This window comes from Thalassophryne amazonica, chromosome 15 (genome assembly GCF_902500255.1).
Source record: "Thalassophryne amazonica chromosome 15, fThaAma1.1, whole genome shotgun sequence".
In the NCBI taxonomy this organism is placed as follows: Eukaryota; Metazoa; Chordata; class Actinopteri; order Batrachoidiformes; family Batrachoididae; genus Thalassophryne; species Thalassophryne amazonica.
Window position 1 is genome coordinate 93,894,030 of NC_047117.1, and position 22,794 is coordinate 93,916,823.

At 41.4% G+C, this 22,794-nt stretch overlaps 1 protein-coding gene across 1 annotated transcript; it reads right to left on the reverse strand.

The window, feature by feature from the left end:
• Nucleotides 1-4,747: 4,747 nt before the first annotated feature.
• Nucleotides 4,748-21,341, reverse strand: LOC117526319 (centromere protein K-like). Its single transcript, XM_034188388.1, is given in 11 exon segments — nt 4,748-4,919; nt 8,013-8,066; nt 8,151-8,286; nt 8,816-8,844; nt 8,847-8,916; nt 9,028-9,110; nt 9,195-9,241; nt 9,434-9,497; nt 9,906-9,960; nt 10,053-10,154; nt 21,256-21,341. Coding segments are annotated over 9 exon segments (684 nt in total). The 5' UTR covers nt 9,954-9,960; nt 10,053-10,154; nt 21,256-21,341; the 3' UTR covers nt 4,748-4,766.
• Between the last annotated feature and the right edge of the window lie 1,453 nt (nt 21,342-22,794).

Sequence of the window (22,794 nt, forward strand, 5' to 3'; positions counted from 1 at the left end):
CCCTGCATTAAGTAAACGGAAAACACGCTAAAACGTGACAATTGTCGTTTTCACGGACCACCGCTGCTTGTTTCTGTCGTAAATCTGCAAGTCAGCGGATGGGGAAGTTAGCTCGCAGGCTAGCCGCTGTTAGCCGTTGTTGGTTTCCCTACGAGCCTCGGTCCTCGCGGACCTGCAGCGTCACCTAAGTGTACCGTCCCGGCCGAACTTTACGAACTTTAGCCTCGCAATCGGCGCAGTATTTGTTGTCGTCTTCTCGCAGCATTTTGGACAGGATGGCCTGGGTGCTGCTCGTTTCAGCTTCTGGCCTTCTCCCGCTCCGAACGGGTCGTCATGGCAACGGCTCCACGCGGACAGGCACCACAACAGAAAAACTGCTTGTTTAATCAGAAGTCGACGGGGAAAAATTCCGATTTAAAACCATAATCAGAGCAATGAAAGAGTCTGACGGCACTGAAAACACCGGAACCGGAATCTATTCTCCGCCCACTGGAGATGACGCAGCGGGCACGCCCGATTGGGACAGCTACGATTACGGTCGTGACGTCACGCGTGCCGGAAACATGCGGAACATTTCACTCTGCTTAAAATATTCAAAACGGTAAAATAAATAAATAAATAAATCAAGTAAACGTGGCCACATAAAGAGGAAAAAGTAAAAAAATAACTTAATTCATGTCAGAACGAAGCAGAACTCTATCATACCTTCAGAATCATACCTTCAGCATGGTCAATAGACACCCGGTGGGTATAGGGCCATCTGAGGTTAAGGTAGGACGGCTTGATGTAGATTGCTGTTGCTGTATATTGTGTATGGTATTGTGTGGTCTGAAAAAAATAGACGGGGTAGTTGTAGTAAATATCCAGATTTTTGAGTTCAGCGTGTACAACCCCTGGCAAAAAATTATGTAATCACCGGCCTCGGAGGATGTTCATTCAGTTGTTTAATTTTGTAAAAAAAAAAAAAAAAGCAGATCACAGACATGACAACACTAAAGTCATTTCAAATGGCAACTTTCTGGCTTTAAGAAACACTATAAGAAATCAGAAAAAAAAATTGTGGCAGTCAGTAACGGTTACGTTTTTTAGACCAAGCAGAGGAAAAAATATGGAATCACTCAATTCTGAGGAAAAAATTAGGAATCATGAAAAACAAAAGAACGCTCCAACACAATCACTAGTATTTTGTTGCACCACCTCTGGCTTTTATGACAGCTTGCAGTCTCTGAGGCATGGACTTAATGAGTGACAAACAGTACTCTTCATCAATCTGGCTCCAACTTTCTCTGATTGCTGCTGCCAGATCAGCTTTGCAGGTTGGAGCCTTGTCATGGACCATTTTCTTCAACTTCCACCATAGATTTTCAGTTGGATTAAGATCCGGACTATTTGCAGGCCATGACATTGACCCTATGTGTCTTTTTGCAAGGAATGTTTTCACAGTTTTTGCTCTATGGCAAGATGCATTATCATCTTGAAAAATGATTTCATCATCCCCAAACATCCTTTCAATTGATGGGATAAGAAAAGTGTCCAAAATATCAACGTAAACTTGTGCATTTATTGATGATGTAATGACAGCCATCTCCCCAGTGCCATTACCTGACATGCAGCCCCATATCATCAATGACTGTGGAAATTTACATGTTCTCTTCAGGCAGTCATCTTTATAAATCTCATTGGAACGGCACCAAACAAAAGTTCCAGCATCATCACCTTGCCCAATGCAGATTCGAGATTCATCACTGAATATGACTTTCATCCAGTCATCCACAGTCCACGATTGCTTTTCCTTAGCCCATTGTAACCTTGTTTTTTTCTGTTTAGGTGTTAATGATGGCTTTCGTTTAGCTTTTCTGTATGTAAATCCCACTTCCTTTAGGCGGTTTCTCACAGTTTGGTGACAGACGTTGACTCCAGTTTCCTCCCATTGTTTTTGTTGTGCATTTTCGATTTTTGAGACATATTGCTTTAAGTTTTCTGTCTTGATGCTTTGATGTCTTCCTTGGTCTACCAGTATGTTTGCCTTTAACAACCTTCCCATGTTGTTTGTATTTGGTCCAGAGTTTAGACACAGCTGACTGTGAACAACCAACATCTTCTGCAACATTGCGTGATGATTTACCCTCTTTTAAGAGTTTGATAATCCTCTCCTTTGTTTCAACTGACATCTCTTGTGTTGGAGCCATGATTCATGTCAGTCCACTTGGTGCAACAGCTCTCCAAGGTGTGATCACTCCTTTTTAGATGCATACTAACGAGCAGAATCTGATTTGATGCAGGTGTTAGTTTTGGGGATGAAAATTTACAGGGTGATTCCATAATTTATTCCTCAGAATTGAGTGCGTCCATTTTTTTCCCTCTGCTTGGTCTAAAAAAGTAACCGTTACTGACTGCCACAATTTTTTTTCTTGATTTCTTATAGTGTTTCTTAAAACCAGAAAGTTGCCATTTGAAATGACTTTAGTTTTGTGTCCTGTTTGTGCTCTGCTTTTTTCTACAAAATTAAACAACTGAATGAACATCCTCCGAGGCCGGTGATTCCATAATTTTTGCCAGGGGTTGACTTGAAGGTGTTGATGTTTTCAGCTGTTACTGTGTGGCAAGATAGCTTCAGATCCAGATGGGATGACTCCGGTGGCAAAGAAGTGCTTTCATGGACCTGTTGCTGGTTGTCCCTGTAACTTGTAGGGGTGACCTCGTGTTGTTGCCAGGCTGGTTTCGAAAAGCACCTTGACACCATACACCGAGCAGTCTGTGATGGTGGGTCATGTCGTCAATGCCTATGATGACCTTGAAGCATTGCAGAAGGTCTGCTCTCTGACGTCTATACAGTAGCGTTGGTAGATTGACGTGCTTCAAGCGATCCTCATAACTGAGGTGCTGAATCTCTTGTACCAGCTTCATTGCCTGTTGTTGGATGTGCTCGATCTTATCCATGTCCTTCTTGTAGCGTGGTGACAAGATACATGAAGCGTACTCAAGGATGGAGTGTACCATGTATTTGTAGAGCTGGAGGAAGACCTTCATGTCAGGGTACCTGAAGGTGCTGGCCAGACATCCTAGGATCCAGTTGGCTTTGACTGTGATCTCCTCCACATGAGCTGAGAAAGTCAACTTGGAGTTGTTAGTGATACCGAGGTCCTTCTCAGTGTCCACCTGTGTGAGAGCGTTGTCTGTACCTTGGTCATTCTTCATGGTGTATAGTGTATCAGTATTCTGGGCACCTAGATGTAGGATGTGGCACTTTTCTGGATGGAACCACATTTGCCTTTTCTGAGACCACTGCTCTAGTTTCCTAAGATCTTCTTGCAGGTTTTTTGTAGATCTGTTGACTATTGCTGTGAAGATCTTATCTGCGAACATCTTGATTACACAATCTAGTAGGTCTGGGATTGTCACTCACATAGATCAGGAACAATGCCGGGCCAAGCACAGAGCCCTGTGGAATGCTGCGAATGACTGGTTTCCAGTTCGAGTGTGTTTCCGTTCGCAGAGACCCTTCTGTCGTCGCCCAACCAGAATTGCTCGATCCATGCATGTGCCTTCCCTGTGATTCCAAAGCTGTATATCTGTCTCAACAGCCATTGGTGCGCCATGGTATCAAATGCCTTGGTGTAGTCCAAAAATATGATATCCACTGGGATGTTGTGTCTCAGGGCCTCAGTCCAGATGTCCAACGCCTCTGGTAGGTTGGTGCTATGTTTCTGCCCCTTGGTAAAGCCATGCTGGTGTACACACTGAAGTCCATTTCTTTAATGTGATATGTCAGCTGTTCCGCTATTAGGCGCTTAAGGGTCTTGCAGATGAGGAGGTCAGTGACACTGGTCTGTAGTTGATGGCCTGTAGTCTGCTTCCATTCTTGTAGATGGGCGACACCAGTGCATTTTCCACTGTGTTGGTAGGGTCTGTGAGTTGATGCTCTTCCTGTATATAATGGCAAGAGGGGTGCAGACAGAGTATACTTGTAAGCTCCCTGAACAGTCTTGGATGTAGACCATCCAGGCCAGGTGACTTGTCAACCTTCAGACTCAGCAGAACTTTCTTGACCTTCTCAGGGGTAACACAGCTAGTCACTCAGGGGGTGTAGTTAAAGTCTTCGCTGGGATGTTGGGGATGTTTGGGTGTCTTCTCTGGTGAATACACTGTAAAACGCTTCATTCAGGACTTCTGCAGTCTCCCTATCATTCTGTGTCAGCGTGCCATTCACGTTCTTCAGTTTTCCCAACTATTTCCTGTGTCGCAGCCGGGAGTTCACATACTTCTCCTTATGATGTGATAAGGGGAGAAGGTCAAAGAAAGTGCTGCTTTTTTTTCTTCTTTTGACAGCGTCTGATCAAGACTAAAATTAGTTCAGGTAATCTTGAAGCAGCTCCACAATACCTCATTTGGATCCTGAAATTGGTTTCTGAGTTTTCTGTGTCATCGACCTGTAAAAGCTACAGCAACTCTACACTAACTTGTCTTTGTCACAAACAAATCTTTCATTCATAACTTTATTGGACAAGAACACTGAAATATAATATATATATATATACACAAACAGTCTGAGCACTAGTCCTCCACTTGTCCTCAATGCCAGTGGGGGCACTGTTTCACCAAAATAATCAATAATCAACATGTAAACCAGAAGATCCAGATCATCTCCAAAATCAAAGGCAGTTAGTCTCCATTAAAGTAAAAGGCAGTAATAACAGCAATCACTGGTTGGACTTGGCCAGTGTAGGGGACAGTCTCAAATACTTAAAAGTTTGGCTTAGAAGAATTTAAAAAAAGGTCTCCAGGCGGATTTTGAAACTGTTCTCTGGATGTCTGACTGCAATGCCGTAACGTAGCAGCATTTCCACATACGGCGGCCAGAAGGCTGCGTCTATGGTCATAAGGTCGTGTGGTGCATTCAGGAACTGGTTCATGAGCATCTGTTGGATTAAAAAAAAAAACAAAAAAAAACACTGAGATGAGGATGCATCTCCAATAACAGTGATGCCATGAATTTGCAGACAGAATGATGACATCATAAATCCCCAAAACAGTTCAAGCAACATTCTATGTTTATTTTAATACAACTTCCATGAGACAGATGAAATGATAAATTAGCAGTCTATTGACAGACAAAACTACACTGATAAGTGCTTTTGTGATTTATTTTAAAAAATTATGTTATTTCTCCATTTTATTCTTAGATATAATCAGTTTTAAGTTCTCCCTGAATGAACAGTTTCCACCAGGTCCAAATGTCATGATTAATTTTAATTACTGGATAAATTACAGAAGCTGGTTTTAATTGGATAAAAGCTCTTTTGTAAAAGCACTAGCATGTTGCCTATGGGGATCCCTACAGCACACCTAGTGTGTATATATATATATATATATATATATACACATACACACACCCACACACACAACAAAATAAAACGCACACTTTTGGTTTTGCTCCCTTTTGTATGAGATGAACTCAAAGATCTAAAACTTTTCCACATACACAATATCACCATTTCCCTCAAATTGTTCACAACCAGTCTAAATCTGTGATAGTGAGCACTTCTCCTTTGCTGAGATAATCCATCCCACCTCACAGGTGTGCCATATCAAGATGCTGATTAGACACCATGATTAGTGCACAGGTGGCCTTAGACTGCCCACAATAAAAGGCCACTCTGAAAGGTGCAGTTTTGTTTTATTGGGGGGGATACCAGTCAGTATCTAGTGTGGCCACCATTTGCCTCATGCAGTGCAACACATCTCCTTCGCATAGAGGTGATCAGGTTGTCAATTGCTGCCTGTGGAATGTTGGTCCACTCCTCTTCAATGGCTGTGTGAAGTTGCTGGTATTGGCAGGAACTGGTGCACGCTGTCATATACGCCGTCCAGAGCATCCCAAACATGCTCAATGGGTGACATGTCCGTGAGTATGCCGGCCATGCAAGAACTGGGACATTTTCAGCTTCCAAGAATTGTGTACAGATCCTTGCAACATGGGGCCGTGCATTATCCTGCTGCAACATGAGGTGATGTTCTTGGATGTATGGCACAACAATGGGCCTCAGGATCTCCTCACGGTATCTCTGTGCATTCAAAATGCCATCAATAAAATGCACCTTGTTCTTCATCCATAACAGACGCCTGCCATACCATAACCCCACCGTCACCATGGGTCACTCGATCCACAACATTGACATCAGAAAACCGCTCACCCACACGACGCCACACACGCTGTCTGCCATCTGCCCTGAACAGTGTGAACCGGGATTCATCCGTGAAGAGAACACCTCTCCAACGTGCTAAACGCCAGCGAATGTGAGCATTTGCCCACTCAAGTCGGTTACGACGATGAACTGGAGTCAGGTCGAGACCCCGATGAGGACGATGAGCATGCAGATGAGCTTCCCTGAGATGGTTTCTGACAGTTTGTGCAGAAATTCTTTGGTTATGCAAACCGATTGTTTCAGCAGCTGTCCGAGTGGCTGGTCTCAGACGATCTTGGAGGTGAACATGCTGGATGTGGAGGTCCTGGGCTGGTGTGGTTACACGTGGTCTGCGGTTGTGAGGCTGGTTGGATGTACTGCCAAATTCTCTGAAACGCCTTTGGACGGCTTATGGTAGAGAAATGAACATCAATACACGAGCAACAGCTCTGGTTGACATTCCTGCTGTCAGCATGCCAATTGCACGCTCCCTCAATCTTGCGACATCTGTGGCATTGTGCTGTGTGATAAAACTGCACCTTTCAGAGTGGCCTTTTATTGTGGACAGTCTAAGGCACACCTGTGCACTAATCATGGTGTCTAATCAGCATCTTGGTATGGCACACCTGTGAGGTGGGATGGATTATCTCAGCAAAGGAGAAGTGCTCACTATCACAGATTTAGACTGGTTTGTGAACAATATTTGAGGGAAATGGTGATATTGTGTATGTGGAAAAAGTTTTAGATCTTTGAGTTCATCTCATACAAATGGGAGCAAAACCAAAAGTGTTGCGTTTATATTTTTGCGATCCTTGGCCAAGTCCTGTAATTCTTCCTGGGGATCCCGAGGCATTCCCAAGCCAGTTGGGAAATATAATCTCTTCATGTTCTTGGTCTTTCGCAGGGCCTCCTCCGGTTGGATGCTCCTGGAAGACCTACTTAGGGCACGGCCGAGGAGCATCCTCACCAGATGCTTGGACCATCTCAGCTGGCTCCTTTCAATGCAAAGAAGTAGCGGCTCTACTCCAAGTCTCTCCCAGATAGTCGAGCTTCTCACCTGTCCAGGAGTGTACGACCAGAAACCCATGGAGGAATCTCATTTCTGCCACATGTATCTGCAGTCATACATGACCAGAGGTGAGGACACAAGTGTAAATCACCTGGTACATTGAGAGGCTTGCCTTCCAGCTCAGCTCCTTCTTCATCACGACAGTCTGGTAAAGCATCTGTAAACACCAGACTCCGCCCCAGTCCGTGTGTTGATTTCACGTGAACAAGATCCCGAGATACTTGAACTCCTCCACTTGGGGCAGTAACTCTCCCCAACCCAGAGGGGACAATTCACCATTTTCCACACAGGATGATGGTCTCAGATTAGGAGGTTCTGATTCTCATCCCAGTTGCTTCACACTCAGCCCCAAACCTGTTCAGTGCACATCGGAGGTCAATGCCCTCCGGTCCCTGACGGTGCCTTGAAATCCCATCCATGAACATCACAAACAGAACTGGTGACAAGGGGCAGCCCTCGTGGGTTCAACTTCCACCAGAAACAGGTCTGATGTAATGCTGAGAATGCGGACACAGCTCCTACTTTGGTCGTACTCCCACAGCACTCCTCACGATACCCAGAGGAACCTGGTCATACGCCTTTTCCAGGTCCACAAAACCACATGTAGACTGGTTGGCCATACGCCCAAAGAAACAACACGATGTCTCCCCATGTGGGCTCACCACCTGCATGGAGTCTGAGAGTCTGGTGCGCTGTTCTCTTGGCAGTGGACAGACACTGACAATTGGTTTTGATGATGTCAAACATCCAAAACTCACCTCCAGGATTTCATTTATTGATATCAGGTCTTTGTTGAACTCTGCTGCAGAAACCTAAAAACGAGCCCAGAACACGAGTCACAAAATCAGTCACCTGTGTCACACAAAAACACAGAAACACAAAAGAAGTGCATTAACCTTCTTCTTCTTGTTTGAAGTGGACTCCTTCTGAGGAAGAGGAATATGCTTCTCCAAGATGTCTCCCAGAGACTCCATCAGTCTTTCTTGGTAGACTTTCAGCTTCTCAATTTTGTCCTTGGTTTCCTGCAGGACACTGTGGACACATCATATACAGACGGATTAGCAAATCAGTAACAGATCATTAATAATGCAAACAGTCACAGCACCTGGACCAAGAAGCAGAGACACAGCTGGGCCTCAGATTGAAGACAAAGCATGCAGACCAGGTCCAGGGGTCACTGCAGCTTGCCCCTCAGACTGCATGCATACTGTGGACTGGGATCAGGCCGGCGCCGCTCTCCCGTGGGACTGCAGGAGTTTTGGGTACTCGAAGAGGACTCTGTGCTGAGCCCAGTCACATAATCTGATTTTCATAATCAGGTTTAATCAAGAATAAACTTTCCCGCACAGTGATACACTCAGGTCCAAAAGTATTTGGACATATGTTGTTTTTGTTTTTTTTATAAAGTTGCCTCTGTACATCATAGCAACAGATCAGAAAGGAAACAAAATTTTATTGTGTCACTTTCACCTTTAATTTAAAAGATAAAATAATCACCCATTCCTGAATGACATTTGCTTGAGCTGGTGCGGAAGGCGTCTGAAGGTGGTGCCACACTCACCTCAGCTCGGACAGCTTCTCTCTCTCTGCGCTTGGAGTCGTTCAACATGATCACTGGCAGCAACCATCACCTGCTTCTTCTCTTCGAGCCACTTCTGCTCACTGGGGAAAAACAACAACAACAACAAAAAAAACAGCACACTTTGAAATGATGAAGCTCGAAAGTCAAGGGTAACTTCAGGAGAAACACACAAAGACCAACGTGTCACCTACAGCTTTTTACTGTCTCTGAGTTTGTCTCTCATTGCTTCATAACACGACACAATCATCTCAAGTTCAGAGCACAGCTTCAGCATCTGAGCAGCACAAAGACACGAAACAAAGAATTTAACTCAGCGTGAATAACATCAGCGTGGCATCGTTCCCAAAACGTTTAGCACCTCTTCTTTCCCAGCTCGGAGTAAAATCTCTGAATTTACTGCCAGCACTGAAAAAATAAAATAACACTACCATCAGAAATCAACATATTTTAAAAGTGAAAGTTTAATGTGAAGCACATATTTGTTCATTCCAATTTTATGACACATTAAACTGTTTGTTTGAAAGATTTAAAAGCACTGAGTGAAATGCATGATTTTTCAAACTGCTGATTTTCGTTCACTTAAGAAAACAAGCGTACACGTGGGCTCCGTCGTCAGCCACTGCTTCAGCTCAGCTTCTGTTGCCATCAGAGTGTTTACTGACTGCAGACACAAAACAAATAATCAGCACACTACAACAAAAAATAAAAATAAAGAAAAACTGATTTCACAAGAACAGCATGTAAAGTTGTCTTCTTGTCACTTTGTTGCATTTTGGTGCTATATAATGAAAATAAATGAAAAATAAATAAATCAGAACTGAGAATCACAAATTATCAAAGTCATTATCGATCAAATACCTAACTCAAGAAATAATAGTTTCAGCTCTACTTATCTCTAAATGTATTTTATACCTGTGTACAAATTACTATAATTTGATCTCTAACCTGCATTAGAAATATGTTTGAAGAAGTGCCACTTTGGGAATAATTAATATGATTTCTGTGTATAAATCAGAGACGGGTTAACCTGTACTGATGATCAACACAACAACATCACCACCTCTCTCACCTGCTCTTGGGTTTTCACATAAATCTGGTTCACACAGGATGATCTCATTATGAAGCTGGAACACAGAAAAACTGCAATTGGTGTCTCCGGTCGGCTCATCAGGTTAGGAATCACCAATAATAACATTTAAAACTAAAGTAAAATCACCTTTTCTAAGTGTGCAAACTGCTCTTCGCACTGGTTCAGCAGCTCGGCCTGAGCAGCCTCAGACAGCTCAACTCCAGGCAGTCCGCTCAACTTCACCTCCGCCTGAGGACCACAAGAAAACATCAGAACCAGAGCAGGACTGTCTTCAGGGATAGATCCCTTGACTGAGTTAGGAGAGTTAGAGTCCAAATAATCAGATCATGATTCCTGATCAAATCCAGACATGTCCCACTGCACCAAAACGTAAAACACATAGCAAAGAACCACTCTGAATGATTTAGATCAACACTGTGAACACGGCCCGGAAACAGACGAATCGCTGATCCTCTACTGGCCAGAATGTGAACTTTCAGCGCTCTTTAGAGTTTTGCAGACCTGCTGACTCCATGAATGCTGTTTCTGTCCTGATGTTGACATTAGTGTTGCGTTTAGAACCATCAGGCATTTGAAAAGACCTGACATAAAAACCCCTACTTCTGAAAGAAGTGTGTTCATGAAATTACCTCAGTAATTTGAGTCATCAGTGACTGGGCCTAAACCACAGCAGAGCTCGCTAGTGTTATTTTTTGGGCTAAATCAATCAATCAATCACGTTCTCAGCTTGTCCTTTCAGTTCTACAAACACCGGTGGCCAGTTGTATGAAATGTGAGTGAAATCAATCAATTTTATTTATATAGCGCCAAATCACAACAAACAGTTGCCCCAAGGCGCCTTATATTGTAAGGCAAAGCCATACAATAATTACGTAAAAACCCCAACGGTCAAAACGACCCCCTGTGAGCAAGCACTTGGCGACAGTGGGAAGGAAAAACTCCCTTTTAACAGGAAAAACCTCCAGCAGAACCAGGCTCAGGGAGGGGCAGTCTTCTGCTGCGATTGGTTGGGCTGAGGGAGAGAACCAGGAAAAAGACATGCTGTGGAGGGGAGCAGAGATCAATCACTAATGATTAAATGCAGAGTGGTGCATACAGAGCAAAAAGAGAAAGAAACACTCAGTGCATCATGGGAACCCCCCGCAGTCTAAGTCTATAGCAGCATAACTAAGGGATGGTTCAGGGTCACCTGATCCAGCCATAACTATAGCTTTAGCAAAAAGGAAAGTTTTAAGCCTAATCTTAAAAGTAAGAGGGTGTCTGTCCCCTGATCTGAATTGGGAGCTGGTTCCACAGGGGAGGAGCCTGAAAGCTGAAGGCTCTGCCTCCCATTCTACTCTTACAAACCCTAGGAACTACAAGTAAGCCTGCAGTCTGAGAGCGAAGCGCTCTATTGGGGTGATATGGTACTATGAGGTCCCTAAGATAAGATGGGACCTGATTATTCAAAACCTTATAAGTAAGAAGAAGAATTTTAAATTCTATTCTAGAATTAACAGGAAGCCAATGAAGAGAGGCCAATATGGGTGAGATATGCTCTCTCCTTCTAGTCCCCGTTAGTACTCTAGCTGCAGCATTTTGAATTAACTGAAGGCTTTTCAGGGAACTTTTAGGACAACCTGATAATAATGAATTACAATAGTCCAGCCTAGAGGAAATAAATGCATGAATTAGTTTTTCAGCATCACTCTGAGACAAGACCTTTCTAATTATAGAGATACTGCGTAAATGCAAAAAGCAGTCCTACATATTTGTTTAATATGCGCTTTGAATGACATATCCTGATCAAAAATGACTCCAAGATTTCTCACAGTATACTAGAGGTCAGGGTAATGCCATCCAGAGTAAGGATCTGGTTAGACACCATGTTTCTAAGATTTGTGGGGCCAAGTACAATAACTTCAGTTTTATCTGAGTTTAAAAGCAGGAAATTAGAGTGCATCCATGTCTTTATGTCTGTAAGACATCCTGCAGTTTAGCTAATTGGTGTGTGTCCTCTGGCTTCATGGATAGATAAAGCTGGGTATCATCTGCGTAACAATGAAAATTTAAGCAATGCCGTCTAATAATACTGCCTAAGGGAAGCATGTATAAAGTGAATAAAATTGGTCCTAGCACAGAACCTTGTGGAACTCCATAATTAACCTTAGTCTGTGAAGAAGATTCCCCATTTACATGAACAAACTGTAATCTATTAGATAAATATGATTCAAACCACCGCAGCGCAGTGCCTTTAATACCTATGGCATGCTCTAATCTCTGTAATAAAACTGTATGGTCAACAGTATCAAAAGCAGCACTGAGGTCTAACAGAACAAGCACAGAGATGAGTCCACTGTCTGAGGCCATAAGAAGATCATTTGTAACCTTCACTAATGCTGTTCCTGTACTATGAGAATTCTAAAACCTGACTGAAACTCTTCAAATAGACCATTCCTCTGCAGATGATCAGTTAGCTGTTTTACAACTACCCTTTCAAGAATTTTTGAGAGAAAAGGAAGGTTGGAGATTGGTCTATAATTAGCTAAGATAGCTGGGTCAAGTGATGGCTTTTTAAGTAATGGTTTAATTACTGCCACCTTAAAAGCCAGTGGTACATAGCCAACTAATAAAGATAGATTGATCATATTTAAGATCGAAGCATTAAATAATGGTAGGGCTTCCTTGAGCAGCCTGGTAGGAATGGGGTCTAATAGACATGTTGATGGTTTGGATGAAGTAACTAATGAAATAACTCAGACAGAACAATCTGAGAGAAAGAGTCTAACCAAATACCGGCATCACTGAAAGCAGCCAAAGATAACGATAACTTTGGGATGGTTATGAGTAATTTTTTCTCTAATAGTTAAAATTTTATTAGCAAAGAAAGTCATGAAGTCATTACTAGTTAAAGTTAAAGGAATACTCGGCTCAATAGAGCTCTGACTCTGTCAGCCTGGCTACAGTGCTGAAAAGAAACCTGGGGTTGTTCTTATTTTCTTCAATTAGTGATGAGTAGTAAGATGTCCTAGCTTTACGGAGGGCTTTTTTATAGAGCAACAGACTCTTTTTCCAGGCTAAGTGAAGATCTTCTAAATTAGTGAGACGCCATTTCCTCTCAAACTTACGGGTTATCTGCTTTAAGCTGCGAGTTTGTGAGTTATACCACGGAGTCAGGCACTTCTGATTTAAAGCTCTCTTTTCAGAGGAGCTACAGCATCCAAAGTTGTCTTCAATGAGGATGTAAAACTATGACGAGATACTCTATCTCACTTACTCACTTTAGGTAGCTACTCTGCACTGTGTTGGTATATGGCATTAGAGAACATAAAGAAGGAATCATATCCTTAAACCTAGTTACAGCGCTTTCTGAAAGACTTCTAGTGTAATGAAACTTATTCCCCACTGCTGGGTAGTCCATCAGAGTAAATGTAAACGTTATTAAGAATGATCAGACAGAAGGGAGTTTTCAGGGAATACTGTTAAGTCTTCAATTTCAATACCATAAGTCAGAACAAGATCTAAGATATGATTAAAGTGGTGGGTGGACTCATTTACATTTTGAGCAAAGCCAATTGAGTCTAATAATAGATTAAATGCAGTGTTGAGGCTGTCATTCTCAGCATCTGTGTGGATGTTAAAATCGCCCACTATAATTATCTTATCTGAGCTAAGCACTAAGTCAGACAAAAGGTCTGAAAATTCACGGAGAAACTCACAGTAACGACCAGGTGGACGATAGATAATAACAAATAAAACTGGTTTTTGGGACTTCCAGTTTGGATGGACAAGACTAAGCGTCAAGCTTTCAAATGAATTAAAGCTCTATCTGGGTTTTTGATTAATTAATAAGCTGGAATGGAAGATTGCTGCTAATCCTCCGCCTCGGCCCATGCTACAAGCATTCTGGCAGTTAGTGTGACTCGGGGGTGTTGACCCATTTAAACTAACATATTCATCCTGCTGTAACCAGGTTTCTGTAAGGCAGAAGAAATCAATATGTTGATCAATTATTATATCATTTACTAACAGGGACTTAGAAGAGAGAGACCTAATGTTTAATAGACCACATTTAACTGTTTTAGTCTGTGGTGCAGTTGAAGGTGCTATATTATTTTTTCTTTTTGAATTTTTATGCTTAAATAGATTTTTGCTGGTTATTGGTGGTCCGGGAGCAGGCACCGTCTCTACGGGGATGGGGTAATGAGGGGATGGCAGGGGGAGAGAAGCTGCAGAGAGGTGTGTAAGACTACAACTCTGCTTCCTGGTCCCAACCCTGGATAGTCACGGTTTGGAGGATTTAAGAAAATTGGCCAGATTTCTAGAAATGAGAGCTGCTCCATCCAAAGTGGGATGGATGCCGTCTCTCCTAACAAGACCAGGTTTTCCCCAGAAGCTTTGCCAATTATCTATGAAGCCCACCTCATTTTTTGGACACCGCTCAGACAGACAGCAATTCAAGGAGAACATGCGGCTAAACATGTCACTCCCGGTCCGACTGGGGAGGGGCCCAGAGAAAACTACAGAGTCCGACATTGTTTTTGCAAAGTTACACACCGATTCAATGTTAATTTTAGTGACTTCTGATTGGCGTAACTGGGTGTCATTACTGCCGACGTGATTTACAATCTTACCAAATTTACGCTTAGCCTTAGCCAGCAGTTTCAAATTTCCTTCAATGTCGCCTGCTCTGGCCCCCGGAAGACAATTGACTATGGTTGCTGGTGTCGCTAACTTCACATTTCTCAAAACAGAGTCGCCAATAACCAGAGTTTGATCTTCGGGGGTGTGTCGAGTGGGGAAAAACGGTTAGAAATGTGAACGGGTTGGTGCTGTACACGGGGCTTCTGTTTAGGGCTACGCTTCCTCCTCACAGTCACCCAGTCGGCCTGCTTTCCCGGCTGCTCGGGATCTGCCAGAGGGAAACTAACGGCGGCTAAGCTACCTTGGTCCGCACCCACTACAGGGGCCTGGCTAGCTGTAGAATTTTCCACAGTGCGGAGCCGAGTCTCCAATTCGCCCAGCCTGGCCTCCAAAGCTACGAATAAGCTACACTTATTACAAGTACCATTACTGCTAAAGGAGGCCGAGGAATAACTAAACATTTCACACCCAGAGCAGAAAAGTGCGGGAGAGACAGGAGAAGCCGCCATGCTAAACCGGCTAAGAGCTAGTAGCTGCGCTAAGCTAGCGGATTCCTACAAACACACAAAGTGAATAATGTGTAAATAATTTAGAGGTGATTCAGCAGAGGGAGTGCTTTAGTTAAGGCACGTGAAGATTACACTGTGAAACAAATCGTTATCTAGGTAACTAGATCAATCTAACTGCGCAGATTAAACAGTTAACAGATACAGCAAAACACTGCTGTGCTCCGGAACAGGAAGTGATACAATACCGCAGTGAGAGCCAACCACCAGTAGAGGCAAGCAAGAGAACTCATTGAAGAGTTTCTGCTGACATGTGGTGCTGCTAACTACGCTAACTGTACAGTCTCACGCATCTTCAAACGCTTACTCCAATCAAAGGTCATGGGGGGCTGGAGCCTATCCCAGTAGTCATAAGGCATGAGGTGGGGTACATCCTGGACAGGACACCAGTCTGTCACAGGGTCACATACAGACAAACAAACATTCACACCTACGGACAATTTAAAGTTTTCAGTCCACCTAACCTGCAGGTCTTTGGACGTGTGAGTAAGCCAGAGCACCCAGAGGGAACCCACACAAATTCCACAGGTGGGAATCGATCCCATGACCTTGTTGCTGTGAGGCAACAGTACTAACCACTAATCCACCGTGCTGCCACTAACTGTACATAGAATGTGAATATATGACGTATTGCAGTAATGTCTTGTTCAAACGCCATTTAAAGATGCATTTCCAAGATTACGTCACAATGGCTGTGACATCAACTCCGATACCTCTGGCTGCTCAAATTCCACATGAGTTTCAGAATGAAAATTCCTGCAAAATGTCATGTTTCAGGCATTTTCCCCCCAAGATGGAGGTTGAACTCTCCAAACTTCCAAGGGTTCTGAATGCAGCATAATGCCAGTCTTTCAGTTGATGACATCATCAGTTTAAAACCATGCTACAACCCCCGGCAATAATTATGGAATCACCGGCCTCGGAGGATGTTCATTCAGTTGTTTAATTTTGTAGAAAAAAAGCAGATCACAGACATGACACAAAACTAAAGTCATTTCAAATGGCAACTTTCTGGCTTTAAGAAACACTATAAGAAATCAGGAAAAATAATTGTGGCAGTCAGTAACGGTTACTTTTTTAGACCAAGCAGAGGGAAAAAAATATGGAATCACTCAATTCTGAGGAATAAATTATGGAATCACCCTGTACATTTTCATCCCCAAAACTAACACCTGCATCAAATCAGATCTGCTCGTTAGTCTGCATCTAAAAAGGAGTGATCACACCTTGGAGAGCTGTTGCACCAAGTGGACTGACATGAATCACGGCTCCAACACGAGAGATATCAATTGAAACAAAGGAGAGGATTATCAAACTCTTAAGAGGGTAAATCATCACGCAATGTGAAGGTTGTTAAAGGCAAACATACTGGTAGACCAAGGAAGACATCAAAGCGTCAAGACAGAAAACTTAAAGCAATATGTCTCAAAAATCGAAAATGCACAACAAAACAAATGAGGAACGAATGGGAGGAAACTGGAGTCAACGTCTGTGACCGAACTGTAAGAAACCGCCTAAAGGAAATGGGATTTACATACAGAAAAGCTAAACGAAAGCCATCATTAACACCTAAACAGAAAGAAACAAGGTTACAATGGGCTAAGGAAAAGCAATCGTGGACTGTGGATGACTGGATGAAAGTCATATTCAGTGATGCGCCTTGGGGCAACTGTTTGTTGTGATTTGGCGCTATATAAAAAAAATTTGATTGATTGATGAATCTCGAATCTGCATTGGGCAAGGTGATGATGCTGGAACTTTTGTTTGGTGCCGTTCCAATGAGATTTATAAAGATGACTGCCTGAAGAGAACATGTAAATTTCCACAGTCATTGATGATATGGGGCTGCATGTCAGGTAAAGGCACTGGGGAGGCATCATTAACTGGGGAGGTTAATGATGCCTTTCGTTTAGCTTTTGACTCCAGTTTCCTCCCATTCGTTCCTCATTTGTTTTGTTGTACATTTTTCGATTTTTGAGACATATTGCTTTAAGTTTTCTGTCTTGACGCTTTGATGTCTTCCTTGGTCTACCAGTATGTTTGCCTTTAACAACCTTCCCATGTTGTTTGTATTTGGTCCAGAGTTTAGACACAGCTGACTGAACAACCAACATCTTTTGAAACATTGCGTGATGATTTACTCTCTTTTAAGAGTTTGATAATCCTCTCCTTTGTTTCAATTGACATCTCTCGTGTTGGAGCCAGTCCACTTGGTGCAACAGCTCTCCAAGGTGTGTTCACTCCTTTTTAGATGCAGACTAACGAGCAGATCTGATATGATGCAGGTGTTAGTTTTGGGAATGAAAATTTACAGGGTGATTCCATAATTTTTTCCTCAGAATCGAGTGATTCCATATTTTTTTCCTCTGCTTGGTCTAAAAAAGTAACCGTTACTGACTGCCACAATTGTTTTTCCAGATTTCTTATAGTGTTTTTTAAAGCCAGATAGTTGCCATTTGAAATGACTTTAGTTTTGTGTCATGTCTGTGATCTGCTTTTTTTTACGAAATTAAACAACTGAATGAACATCCTCCAAGACCGGTGATTCCATCATTTTTGCCAGGGGTTGTAATATAGAAAAGATTTATACAGAAAAAACTGTCTGAGCATTTTCTGCCATCTTGAATTATTGTATTCGACATCTCTGTGTATTTCAGATGACATCACTGTGCATCTCTTCTCTGATTTGGTTGTTGCCCTGTGCTTCCCAGCATCCTTCGCACAAGTCAGGAAAAGCCCCCACGTGATCTGACTTCACTGTGGTCAGTATCATAGACTGTACAGGTCACGACCAAATGTAGTTCAAGGCTGCCTGGTCTTTAGAAATTTTCCCCTTCGGGCTTAAAATTTATTAATTTTTTTCTAGACGAGAATTTTGATCATATCGGTAATGTCATATTATGAATCCCATATTTAAAAGCTAATAAATAAAATTATAGTGGTGCCAAAGAAAATTATTTTTATTACTTAAATCTTAAAAATAATGCAATGCTAAAATACCCATGGCTGCATGAGCATTGTTTTCTTTATAATTAGCAGTTTTTTTAATTGCTATCACAGTGCAAAGTATATATATATATATAAAAAATAAATTATACATTTATCATTATTTACGTTAACTATTAAGACCCTGTTGTCTTACATACAACTTGTACATGTTCCATTGCAGCGGCATGGTGGCTTACTGGTTAGCACTAATGTCTCACAGCAAGATGGTAGTGGGATCGCTTCCCGCCCATTTCTGTGTGGAGTTTGCATGTTCTCCCCGTGTCTGTATGGGTCTCCTCCGGTTTCCTCCCACAATCAAAAACATTATTATTTAGGGTCTGATCGTTTCTCTGCCCCTGACCAAGGCAGTGTTTCTACATCTGGAGTTGGTCCCTGGGCGTCGGACTGTGGCTGCACACTGCTCCTAGTGGTTGGATTGTGTCTAAGTGTAATTAGGATGGTTAAATGGAGACGACACATTTTGTTGAACAACGACAATAAAGGATCTATTATTATTATTATTATTATGTTCAATAACGCCCCTCAATCAATTAATCAAAAACCATATTTACATTTTATGGCATCTGCAGGAGAGCATGCATGTGTGCATACAGGAGCTTTTGACAAGAGCGGTAGTTTTGGGTTAGTGGAAGTTAGCATGCACACCGACGTCAGCAAAATGCCTTGTAAATAAGTTCAGAGGTATTATCGGGTTACAAAAACAGCATTTTCAGTTATAGAAGTGTTTATTTCATGCTAACGTTTACACAATATATGACAAAGATGTTATATTTACACACAAACAAAACAGAGCTTGCAGCTAGCTACCAGCCTGTGATGTCACCATGCTAACATCCATGAAATGTCTTGTAAATCACTTCAGAGGTGTTATCAGGTTCCAAAACCAGTGTTTTCAGTTTTAGAAGTGTTTATTTCTCACTAGCTTTTACATCATATATGACAAACATGTTATATTTACACATAAACTAAGCAGTTTTGCAGCACCAGAGTAAGGTCAGCCACTGACATCACGGTGCCACTCTACTCTGATTGGCTGCCACCCTCACCACTCAAAAAAAAACCCAAAACAAAACAATAGAATGAAACAGAATGTGACTTTTTAACCTCTTAAAATAGGTCAAGGTTAGCCATCTTTGAACTTGTCCAGGGTCTGTGTCCAAAGAATGCTCCCTGTGAATTTGAAGACTGTGGTAGTAATAGGACTGGATTTATGCTGAGCACAGACAGACGGATGCAAAGTCTTCACAATACCCAATGTCCATATTTGATGACCTCGGACAAAAATTAAATACAAATACAAACCTACATAGAAATCTGGTTTTGTCTTCAAGAATCTACTTTTATCAGTGAAAAACTTTACTGGAATAACCACTGTATTAACTGCCAAAAACACATCCCTGCACTCCCAGAACTGTGATTCCAGAATATTTTAACAGTCTTCGCACAACATTCACACCAACATCAAAACAAAAAGTTTCAAATCAAAACAGTGGATTCAGGTCTGAACCAGGCTTCGCCAAACAATCTCCCCAGGTTCAGGATGGCAACAGAGACATTATATATGTAGACACCTCATGGACTGCTGCTGCCTATTGGAGCTGACGTATCAGCTGGCCACCATCTTGGATGGGTCCCTGTTGCGCCCCCAGTGCATTTATTTGTACTGAGGAAGGTGTATCTCCAACTACAATAATAAGTAACTCCCCAAATTTTTACCCACAGTTTGGTTTGTTAGAAACAGCAGAGATTCAGTTACAATACAGGATGGTGTCATACATTAAAAATGTTCTTTCCTGCTGAAAGACTTTGTCTTATGCTCTTTATTAACAAAGACATGTGGTATGGCATATAGATAAATGTATAACTTAATTTTATAATTTAGTAAAGAAACAAGTTTGGATTGTTCATTTGTATTTATTTCTCTCTCACACACACACACACACGGGACATCACTTTAATTTCCTCTGCTTCGCTCACCTGGTTTTGTTACAAAGATGAATCAAAAAGACGCGCACATCCAAGATGTGTAAAACAACGTGCTGGATCAAGGTGAGACAAATATTAAAACAATAATCTGCACAGCCTAAGTGCTCCCATGCAACAATAAATGAATAAAATAAAAAAGAAAAAACTTTTATTAGACACCCCTAATAAAATAAAAAAATAACAGTTTTGTTTTTTGTTTGTTGCATGGGAGCGCTTAGGTTGTGCAAATTTTTGTTTTAATATTTGTAACAAAGATGAACATTTTTTTCAAGGCCAAGAAAAGAAAGTTCCAGGTCATTCCAGGGTCTTAAACTACCTTGTTAGGCTTTTGACTGGGGCTGGAGAGCTAAAAGCCTTGAAAAATAAGAATTGTGTTGCACAGCTTCTTTTCCGAGTGCTGACACTAACTCCAGTGGAGTTAATTTTACTATGTGGTGCAGCACTTTGATAAATACAGACATCACTCAATTCCAAAGAATTGTGAAACAAACGCGCATAACAAGTGGATGGAAATGCGAACAAATCACTCTTCCTTTTGCCGCATTAACGAAAATTCGCTTGAGCTGCGATGCTAGTTGGATGGAAACAGTTAATGAGAGAGAGGACCAGTTGCTGCTGTAATAACGTTACACCTAAGTACCGTTTGTCACCATGCCATAATATTACAAACGGTAAAATAACCAAAATTACTGTTCGATTTTATTTATGAAAGGTAATCCCACGCAATCTGGTTTCTATACTGCGCCGGTTATTGCAACCGTAATCAGCACAAAATACCGACAAATCTGTTCACTCTGCATTGACTCCGGTGCGAGCCTATTGTGAAGAGACCCATCCAATATGGCGGCGACGCTGGATTACGTTTCAGCAAGTTATGAGGCGTCGACGTATATAAATGTCTACGAACAGAACCAGTCCAACCCTCACCAGTCAGGTGAGACGTCGGCGTGTCCTTTCGCAGCCGCTGGTTCGCGACACTCGAATCAACACCCGCTGCTTCAAATATTTCGAAGCTATTTTAAAGCGACACTGTTAGCTTAGTTAACGTTAGCAACAATGTACGGCAATGAATGAAGAGAAACGTCATACGATAAATCGTCATGTACAATCCTGAAGCACAACAAACAGAACAAAGGCTCTCTTACCATCTTTACAAGTTTCACCGGGTTTTGTTTCCTCGATCAACAAAAACTCAAACGGCCTGGCTTCAAAATACCGCCGACACTCATGACGTCACTCAGTCTGCGCAGAACGTTGGATAGAGCTGATGCTGCGCAAAATATGCGCATATATTTTTTTTTAAAAGGTATTTTTGTTTTGTTTGAGTACCATAAAATAAAAACACAATAATGTGTATATTTTACATTATTAAAGAAAATTCAAGAAAAAAGAGGCCAACAAAACATATTGTGCATTCAATTCCATTTACAGGATTTCAAACTAAATATGAAAACCGCCTTCTCACAGTATAATCTGAATAAACATAGGAATAGAATGTCTAGTCAAGTCAAACCTGAGGAAATAAAAACGCTGCTGGCTATTACTATGTTATTAAGCTTCGGTAAGACTCATAATTTTTAAAGCTAAAGATGTTTTTAAAGAACATTTGGTAGAATTTTAAAAAATTGCAATAATGTTGCATTCAGTGCAGATTTTAAAAGTTTTATTTTGAAAATCCTTCAGTTTACAGCGCGGTGCACCTACGTATTCTGGCCACCAGGTGTCTCTGTTTCTTCCTGGGTTCAAGCGTCAGCGTTTTGTTTCTTTTTCAGATTTTTTTTAAACAAAATATTGATGGGGAGATTATTAAATTGTTTAAGATTTATGTCAATAATTTAAACTTTTCTGTCAAATCAGACATATTTGAATGTAACACCAGAGAGACACATTAAGCGCACATGTGTTTATTCTTTATTATAAAAAATACAATAAAATCTATTCAGTTTTATTAATTGGAGTCCTGTTCCCTGCCACAGTCCTGGACAGGTCTACGGTAACAAAATAACTCGCACAGCATCAAGTTATAGAAGTACAAAAAAATCGGCACAAATAAGACTTAAATACACATATACTGCATATAAAATGTAGATATAATAACAAACAAGCATTAAAAGCTCATAAATATACACTAATAATGATTCATTCACAACAATACAATTTATAAATATCATAATAAAAACTCACTATATATGGAAATTAAATGAACGAATTGTAAATGGGGGGAAAAGCAGAAAACAAATAATCACATTGTGACCAAACAGGATGCTTGTTTGTTTGTTTGTTGTGTGTCTTTGTGTGCAGTAAAATTAGAGAGACTAATTTCTCCAGAATCCTCTGAATGTCTTTGAACTGAAAACAGCAGCAGCAGCAGTGTGAGAGATTTTTAATTTATTTATGGGACATTTTAATTTCTCAGGATTTAGAGGCTATATTTTCCAAACTACATCCTACAAAAAAAAAAAAAAAAAATCACATGGATTATTTTATTTGAATGATCAACTAGAATTTGATTAATATGCAAATTTGAGGAACAAACGGTTCAATTTGAGCCTTCAGCACAGCCTAATTAATCAACAGTTAAAGGAAATTAATACATACATCAATTCTGTCAGGAACATGCTTAGTTCAATCGTCCGTAAAATTGAAGTTTGAAGTATTAACTGGCTCCACAGGAAGGCTCTGAT